This window comes from Brienomyrus brachyistius, chromosome 23, assembly GCF_023856365.1.
Source record: "Brienomyrus brachyistius isolate T26 chromosome 23, BBRACH_0.4, whole genome shotgun sequence".
NCBI classification, from domain to species: domain Eukaryota; kingdom Metazoa; phylum Chordata; class Actinopteri; order Osteoglossiformes; family Mormyridae; genus Brienomyrus; species Brienomyrus brachyistius.
The window spans coordinates 8,636,328-8,645,237 of record NC_064555.1 but is presented as its reverse complement, the minus strand read 5'-3'; the positions used below and the strand labels follow the sequence as shown (position 1 = coordinate 8,645,237).

The 8,910-nt window shown below is 49.5% G+C and overlaps 1 protein-coding gene across 2 annotated transcripts; it reads right to left on the bottom strand.

Annotated features, from left to right (window-relative positions):
• Positions 1-348: 348 nt before the first annotated feature.
• si:dkeyp-92c9.2 (uncharacterized protein LOC571482 homolog) lies at positions 349-6,008 on the bottom strand. Of its 2 annotated transcripts, none has more exons than XM_048994333.1 (3): positions 5,342-6,008; positions 3,911-4,975; positions 349-1,739 (listed from the first exon to the last, which is right to left on the bottom strand). In XM_048994333.1, exons 2-3 carry the CDS (start codon positions 4,810-4,812, stop codon positions 1,571-1,573), a joined length of 1,071 nt encoding a protein of 356 aa, XP_048850290.1. In that variant the 5' UTR covers positions 4,813-4,975; positions 5,342-6,008; the 3' UTR covers positions 349-1,570. The 2 variants fall into 2 exon arrangements, with proteins under 2 accessions (XP_048850290.1, XP_048850291.1); XM_048994334.1 differs by lacking the exon at positions 349-1,739 and adding an exon at positions 1,747-3,787.
• Positions 6,009-8,910: the final 2,902 nt, after the last annotated feature.

The following is an 8,910-nucleotide window of genomic DNA, read 5'->3' as shown; positions in this document are numbered from 1 at the left end:
ACACAGAAATGTGTATATGCAGCCACAGCCTCACAGCTACTAGGAAGGACCAGCACATCGTGCAGAGACAGACACACAGAGAATAACCAGCTTCCCCCAAGAGCAGCAGTTACACTGAGGCCATGAGAGCTGTGCTGTTCTGGGGAACCCTCCTCTGCTTTAACCTCAAGGCCAGACACCATGGCTGAGCAGGACTCAGAATTTAATCAGGATGGGGGTGGGGCTCACAGATTCCCAGCTGGCTGAGTGAATGTGCACGATGCGTGTGTTTGTGCGTCTGTGTGTGTGTTTGCGTGACTTGAACCTTCTGCAAGAGGACACGGCCAATCAACACACCTTCCACTGAGGTTCTCTTTCAGAACTTTATTAAATAATGATAAAAAAAGTAAAATGTGCATTGCAACATTAATAAGAAACAAACACTTTAGACTTTTTTTTTTTTTTCAAGTTTTCCCAAACAAGTAAATAATATGAACCTACGTACGCTTATGTACTGTAAGTGACTTTACAAAAGCCACACAGAAGCGATGCTCCAACCGGTGACAGAAAACCACAGAGAACACAGCTGAGGTGGGGGGTTAGGGTTTCTGAAGGCAACCTCAAGATTATGCCACTCTGTGCCCCCACCGAGCAGGGTTTTACTGGGGGCGGGAGGGGGGAGGATTATGGCAGTAACCACATCCACTCACCCTGTAAAGTATCTCTCACTCACATCACCTTTCCTCCCTTTTTTCACCCATTTCCCACACAACTCAGAACGCTATGGTAACATTACTACAATGCTCCAGCAATGCTTTCGGAATGTTACACACTGGCTGTCGTTGTGCTTTATATTAATCTGAAGAGATGCATTATAAAGATATGCATTTACTTTATACAGTAGTGGTGCCATTGGTCGAAATTCACATGCTTCGAGATTTCAAGACTTTCAATAAAGAACAAAATAAAATAATAACAGAACTACTTCATCCCCATAGCAATAACATTAACGCGCCTAGAATAATTTTAATTATTATAACAGCTATAATTATAGCAGTTAACAAATTAACACTGTTGACATCAGATCTCCCATAACTGGGATAAACTAATTTGATTTTATCAAGCAGACGGAAAAAAAAACAAAACATTTTAGTCATTCAAACTACAATGACGCTCAAAAAACAGCTCAAGTAAATAAAAGGAAAATCTGCTGTTTTCAGCAAACATGCACAATGCCACTTAAGCAGGTCGTATCCACTCGTTACTCGTCACACGGCAGCACGTTTCTACGGTGCAACGTCTTTCGTCCCATCCCCGTCTGGGAAGACCCTGGCGTACAGGAGAGTCCTTAGCAGCAAATCGTGGTGGCTTTCCGGGGTCCAAGCTGCTCACAGAGCGATGGCGGCTTCTGAGCCACGCCAGGCCGCCCCCCAGGGGTGTTTAGAGCACTGACTGGCCAAATTCCCACGCGTAGCGCTACCTCATCCGGAAACGGCTTGGCCGCAAAATCACCATTGACCAGGTCAGCAGTTCCATCGTAAGCCCTATAGGTGGCGCTGTAGGGCCCTTGGGGCCCAGGGGATCAGGACCGTCAGAAGAGTGCTGAGGGCGACCGGCAGCGTGCATGTCCCGAGACAGGGGGGGCGCTCCAGGGCTTCGGCACGCACACACCCCCGTGACTCGGAAGCTTGTCTCTTGCCGTCGGGCTGAGAACTCCGAAATGGGAGCTGGACTGCACTGAGACCGAGGAACCCTTACGTCTGGAGGAGGAGGAAGCGGAGGAGGAGAAGCAGGAAAGGGAGGAGGAAGAGGAGAGGGAGGAGGAAGGGGAGGTGGAGGAGCAGGAGGAGAAGGAAGGGGAGGTAAAGGAGGGGGAAGGAGTGAGAAGGAGGAAGGGAAAGAGGAGAAGGAAGAGGTGGTGAAGGAGGAGGGGGAAGAAGAAATGGAGGAAGAGGAAGAGGGGGTGATCAGACGCAAAAGAGCATAACTGCACAGTGTCAGGGGACATTCAGAAAGCAGCCATAAGACCGGGATGGTGTCGAGGGTCATGACTGGATAGAGCCTGACTGGTACGGGGTCACGTGACCTGACGACAGCTGAGGGGCATGTACACTCTGACAGCAGGTGGCAAGGCAAGTGGGACCAAACACACTTGCATGTTCCTGATGAGCTCGTAAACACAGACAGAGAACACCAGCGGTGAATGGGGAACACTGGTGAGGACAAAACATCTTCAGGGAAGATTAGGGCTGGACCAAGGCTTTGATCCATATCTGTATGCGTGTATCTATGTAAACTTCTGTGTTGTGTGAATTAGGTAGGAAATTAATTTGGCAGTGCAGGGGCATTAGAGGTCACAACAGCTGAGAGCCACAAAAAATCAGCACATGACACTGGCTCAAGGCAGAACAAGATCTCCTGTCACAGTGGTGTCCAACCTGCCAGCAGCCAATGAGAGTGCAGCTCTTAGCCAGGGAGGATAAACAACAAGCCCAGGGTCCTGATTCCAGATACCAATGGCTTGCTTCTGTACAGAACAGAACATCAGTCCGGAGACGTCTCAACCCGGAGACGCAGCCATGTACGCACATGCTCAGAGACGCGGCCCCGTGCCTGGAGATGAGGTATTTAATCAGGCAGCTGCGATTAGCTGCTGAACCTGCAGGGCCAGTTAATCTCATTACCGCCATTATTCTGCCACAGGCACTTTGCAATAGAGTAACAAAAACAGCCTGTCCCCCACAATCGGACAGTGAACCTCTCTGTGAATGTAACCTTTACCCCACGCTGGTAACCCCGCTAGAGAAAATGTAGAGAAGACATGGCTCTGGGCAGCCCTAACATCTGACGAGAGGTGGCAATTTCCAGTCCAGAAAATACAAATCCAGACCGTGATTTAGTTTCAACCAACTAGTTGAGGATAAAGAGTCACAGTCACAGAGTACTCCACTGGTTGGCTGAAACAAAATCCTGGCCTGGATTTGTACTTTCTGGACCTGAAATTTCCACCTCTGAATCGGACAGAAGCTGCTAGATGATATGCGGCCTGAAGCTTCTGCAACCAATTATGTCTAGACACCAGTCAGCAATTTAACATCGGGAACACATCAGTCTAAGAAACTAAATTCCCGGGGAACTAGCTGGTGTTATTGGTAACACTTTACTTAACAGGACAGAAATAATATAGCATGCTTTTACTTATGTATTAATTAAACACAAACTCTTAGTCAGTTACATGATGTTTGTTCATCATTAATGAATCGTGATGCATCTTTTATGCCAAGCAGTGACCATATTTGTTCATGATTTGTACTTCAGTAGTAACTGAGTTATTGCCAAGTATTTGAGTCCCATCAGGTAAACTGTTGCCATGTTATCTAGCAACATACCGGCTTAGTTTAGAGGTGACCCAAGTCCTTTTAATTAGGTTTGGTCCATATGAGCTTATATTAGACTTCTTTTTGTGGATGAAAAGCCCTTCCCCTTTGACTGTGTATGCGAGTATGTCTATGTGAAAAGGAGATCAGGAGCGCAGGAAGAGTCTTTGGGTGAATATTAAGGCTAGACTACGAAGTGGAGCCTTGGGGGTGATCTGTCTAGTAGGAAAGCAGTGTTTCAGACCTGTGAGTCATCTGAAGGGGACCAGTCCTGCAGGGAGCTAGAGTGACCTTTAAGGGGCGAAAGGAAGGGTTTCAGGCACAGAGAGGAGCGATAACCTGGGAATCCAAGAGGATGACAAGACCCAAGATCCGTGGGCTGAGAAAACTGCATGTGAAGTGGCCACACAGATCTTCCTCACCTTAGATGCCTGAGTAAGTCAGGGAACACGTACAAGGGGGTGATCACAGAGCAGGTGAGATGACGAGGGAGAATGGGGAGGTTAAGTATGCGACGTGACGGGTGGGAAACGAGGACGGACCCTCCCACTCACCGATCCAGCACCTGGCCGTAGTCCAGTGGCAAGCAGCCGCCCTCGCTCTTGAGCTCGGCAAACACCTGGGTGAAGAAATGCGGGTCGGCGTTGATGCGCAGCATCTTGGCGCTGGTGGCGTCGATGATGCACAGACAGCGGCCCCAGAAGGCCTCTTTGCCCACCTCCACCAGGAAGGGCTTCAGCGGGTAGGAGATCTCGTTGCCCATGTAGGAGTAGGACAGGTAGAGGCAGGTGAGCAGCGTGGCCTGCAGCTCGTGCTCGCTGGCCATCAGGTCGCCGTCGATGACGTCGCGGCACAGCATGTAGACGAAGACCACGTTGGCCGGCGTGACGAAGGCCTGGTCCTGCCAGCCCTGCAGCAGCAACGCCCGGTCCACACTGCGCAGCCACAGCACTGGGTCGGCCGGCGACAGCTGCTTCAGCCTGTAGCAGCGGCGACACAGGAAGCGGCCCAGGCAGCGCAGCAGCTCGCTGGTGGAGGCCTGGACGACGACGCGCCTGGGCGAGGAACTGGGCCGGGGTGACACCTTCTTCGCCGACGATAACTGCGGACGCCCGTGGCTGGGGGGCGGGCCCTCGTAACTGGGCAAGTTGGCACAGGACACCGACTTCCTGACGTTCTCCCGGTTGAGGTGCGATACGTCCCGCTGGTGGATGTGACCACTACTTGGCGGGGGTCCTGTGTTGCCACCCTTCTTCGAGCCCCTTTTGCGGGTCGAGGCCACAAGGCGCTTCCAGGTGAGAGCGGGGAGCAGTAGAGGCTGCCTCTTTATGCTCGGGTCGTTCTGGGCACTCTGCGGCCGGCAGCTCAAGGTGGGGTAGTGGCTTAGGGAGCCGGGCCTGTCACCATAGTAACTGGGCTTCCGGGACCCAGGGGACAGTGACAGCACTGTGCCCATGACAACAGCTAGGGCCCCCTTGTGGTTGGGGAAGCTGGGAGGGAGTCAAACTGCAGCCTTGCTCCTCAGTGGTGCAGGACTGCCTTGCCAGGGGTTCCCAGGTGAGGACTCCTGTTGAGTTTAATTAGAGCGATTCAGCTGAAGCTTGGTGCAAATAGGCCGCCTGTATGAGAGGGAGAAGCAAGCTGGTGTCACCAAAATCACACGCAAGCATTACAAAAGAGAAGTCCTGTGCAAACAGAAGTATAGTTATTAAACGTCGGTTTATTTATATCATTCCAAAATCAATAATAACTCTACAGTACCGTGTTGATTTTGTACTGGGACTTCTGCACTAGTTTCTATTAACTCCGTGGACCCAAGATCAGCTGAGCCGCGGTGGCGCCGCGGTGCACGGAGCATAAAAACACCGAAACGCATTCATCGACTATACTGTGTGAGCTGCTAGTGCTCAAAAAAATCTCTAACGCTCTAATCTAGTGCATCCGATCTAGTTTATGCCTCTCCGATCGCTGTTTGAGTTACTCACCTGCTCCGTCTGTAGTTCTAGTACAGATACGACGTAACGAGCCAGGGCAATAATCATCCCAGCCCGTGTCATTGCTCTTGTTTACTGTCCATCTCCAAAAGGTGCAATTCTTTTTAAAAATAGGCTACTGTTAACAGATATAATCAGCAGCAGTCCCGTGTCCAAATACTTCGTTTGTACTCCAGCAAATCTTGTTACTCTGTCCCCCGCTGATATATGATTCAGATTTCGGGGAATTTATTTTTATAGTGGTTCGATTGTCAAATCGTCTCTCCCCTCCATACGATTTAATTAATCGTAACTAATAACAATAAATTTTGCGTGATATACCAGTCCGGGTCCAAACATCTATCTTCCAGTGAAAGGGGAACTTCCCTGTAGTTCGCTAATTTGCACGAAATTTTTAGTGCGCTCGCATCGGTTCATCTGCACCGTCAGGGTGGGTTTTGCCTCCGGCTTGATGCCTGCACAGCCTCCGTGAAAGTCCGAGATAAGCTGCGACCCGGGACCCTGCCTCCGCTCAATTGACAGTGCGGCGCGGCTTCCTCGTGCCAGGCGCCAGACTCCTCCTCGCCCCGCAATCCGCGCAGCTTCCACTCAGCCGCCGCTCGCAAACGGGGACGCGCGCGCGTGCACCCCAGAATCACACGCTCACGGGCACGCGTGTCTCCCCACTTCGGAAAAATGAGCGTGCCGGCTACGCATGTTCTTAAAAGTAAGCACGATATTAATCGGAATGTCGTAACTTAACTGAGGGCTAATTGCATCATGTGAACCTTTTGCGTAATTGTGATTGCACTTCCGTGGACATCTTGTATCTTTTTGCCTGCTTTTTTTGTGTGGCCGTGTGTACATCTGTGAACCGCCTTGTGCGTGAGGATGGGTGTATGTCTTGGTTGTGTTGTTGTCTTATGTTTTGGACTCAGAGTGTAATTAGAGACCAATATGACCTCAGGACTGTTTTCAGCAGCCGACCCTGATCCTTTTGTGGTTTGCCGGCCTATTTCCATGGGAGCGGGACGCTGCTAAGCTGTGCAGGGCTGTGCTACACACACTGTAGGCGTTGCCTGAAGAATACAAAAGTCAGAATAATGTTATCACTTTGCCACTTGGTTACATCTGGCAGCCGAAATGATGAAAAGCTCCCCCCTGCCGCCCCGATGCTCTGCCACTCCCCGCTGGCCCCATGTAAAGGCCGAAGACCACTGAAAGTCTAGACTTCTGCTTCCATGTAGCTGATGACCCAGAATGCCAGCAGACTTGTAACACAGGCTGAGAGATTCGGTGCAGCGGTGAAGCCATCTGGAGTATTTTGGACTATCTGATGTGATTCTTTCCAGAAACAGCGGCCCAGTGGTGTTCAGGAGGGCGGTGCGTGAACAGAGGCTGCCTGTGATGTTTGGTGAATGGACCTCCTTCACTTACCGGTGGCCTCATTTTATCATCAAGTGTGATGGTTGCTGATATAATGAACCTTCTCAGCTGGAGGTTGTATAAGAAGGCACAAGACTGTCCGTGCAAATGGCCAGGAGAGCCAGTCTTCACAGGCAAGCTGAGGATAACCGTACCCATGTCACAGGCGCTGTCCAGTGCTGTGTGCGGAACAGCCTTCAGGGTCCATCCTGTCTGTCTGTCTGTCTGTGTGTGTGTGTGTGTGTGTGTGTGTGTGTGTGTGTGTGTGCGGCCTGCTGTGCTCTGGCTCCATCTCACATTGTGCAATCACACGTTGCCTTGTGCTACTGGTGACATGCTGGCAGGCATAATGTGTCATTTCCTGTTTTCATTTTAAATCATTGATGTTCTCACCATGCTTAGCGTCAAACAGAAAACAAGAGACTATAACAAACAATTTGTAGTGCTCACAGAAAGTCTTGGCATGTTTGTTTATTCAGTAAAAACATTTGAAATGTATTATATATAATCATTTTATAATCCCAGAGAAAATACTAGTGCAGCGCCTGTCTGTCCAAAAGAATTATTACTCAGAGCCGCATTGAATATCTTACATTTTTAATGTCTAGATGAATTCGCTTTCACTTATCAATGATCTGTACGAAATGTAATGTAAGAGCCTGTAGCCTGATTAGAATGCAGCAAAGCATTTGTATGTTATTTGTGTGTCGGATCTTTGCATATTGTTTACCGATTGACTTTTCTTCTGCCGTTCTTTATTTAATTTCTTTCCTTCCTTCCGTTTTCCCGTTCTGTATTTCTCTCTAATGATGTTTTATGTATCACAACACATCCACGTAAAGTGCTTTGGGATGACTCTGTTGTGAAAGGCGCTATATAAAAATATATTGAATTGAATTGCGGGGTCATTCCACAAAGCAGGATTTTTCCATTACCCAGATAACTTAAGCCAAATATAAGGATTGCCGGTTGCTCATGTCTCCTCCTATTGGACAGTTTTTGCATTTGACTTAAGTTATTCAGCTAACCAGGAAGCTCTGCTTTGTGAAATACCCCCCAGAACATTATCCGATTATGTTTGTGCATAAATGCAAGCAATCAGTAAATGGGGAGCCTCATCTAGCTCCAGAAAGAGCCCAGTCATCCCCCTGAAAGGCAGAGCTCAGTCTCAATGCAAGTAAGAAGAAGTCGGCCATACAGATGGCTTTAGGGTATGTGCAATGATGCGTCATGTGACTCTCTGGAGGTGGGCATCTGGTTGGCTGAACCGTAGTGTGACAGAGGGGTCCAATGTGTGTGTTTACCCTCATAATGTGTGTGTGTTTGTGTCTCTGCCAAGTCCTGGAGTTTGCTTCTGTCTTACACTTCCTCCATTTTTTTTTAGGATTTTTTTTTTTCTTAAAGACTTCCAGTAAGAATCTGATAGGCAGCTCCAGGGTGACCCCCACCCCTCCCCCACCCTGCCCACCATGAAAGGGAGAGTTGTTAAACCAAACCGCCTGGTCATTCTCCCATCATGCCCTTTGCTGACACAGGGGGTCACTGTGCTCTTCAGCTGAAGGCGGCAGTTTAAACGTACATCCCAGCGGTCAGCCTCCGAATAAGCCCTGGCAGAGTACACAAAGTGCCGGCGACCTCAGGCCATTAAAAGGGACGCTGGGCGATGCTGCGTGCTGCATAGCAGGCCATGACATGTGGCAGATGCAGACACTTTTTCTTTTAGTTCCTCTCCAGTTAGCTAAGTTCAGAGATGTGATGCATCACATGACCAGGTCCTTCTGTTCTCTGCACAGCAAGCCTGCCTGTTTACCCTGAGCGCTGTCATCGCATGGATGACGCGAGCTGGTTTCCACAGCGACAAGTAAACATGTAGGCCGCTGAAGTTTTACGGGTGCACTACGTTTCAGCGGAGATGGCTGCTAAAGGCCAATGCAGACCCTGTCTAAGTGAAATTGGCTCTCTATGTTGGCGTCCCCTCAGAATATGGAAGCCTAGGCGGCCGCCTATGTCACCTGATGGGTTAACCGGCCTTGGGCCAATGTGAGTAATTTACACAGTAGAAGGTGGAGCAAAGGTTGAGGCAGAAACTGAGGAAGGAAGGTTGACAAATATGAAAACACAGAAAGAGGAAGAAAGTAAACCCTGTTACCCTAACC

What these genes read in the sequence shown, in the direction of transcription:
- si:dkeyp-92c9.2 (XM_048994333.1), bottom strand. Translation starts at nt 4,812, where the DNA reads ATGGGCACAGTGCTGTCACTGTCCCCTGGGTCCCGGAAGCCCAGTTAC. An exon ending in TACGGCCAGGTGCTGGATCG is followed by an intron (nt 1,740 to 3,910) that starts GTGAGTGGGAGG and finishes CTCCTCCTCCAG; the next exon opens with ACGTAAGGGTTCCTCGGTCT.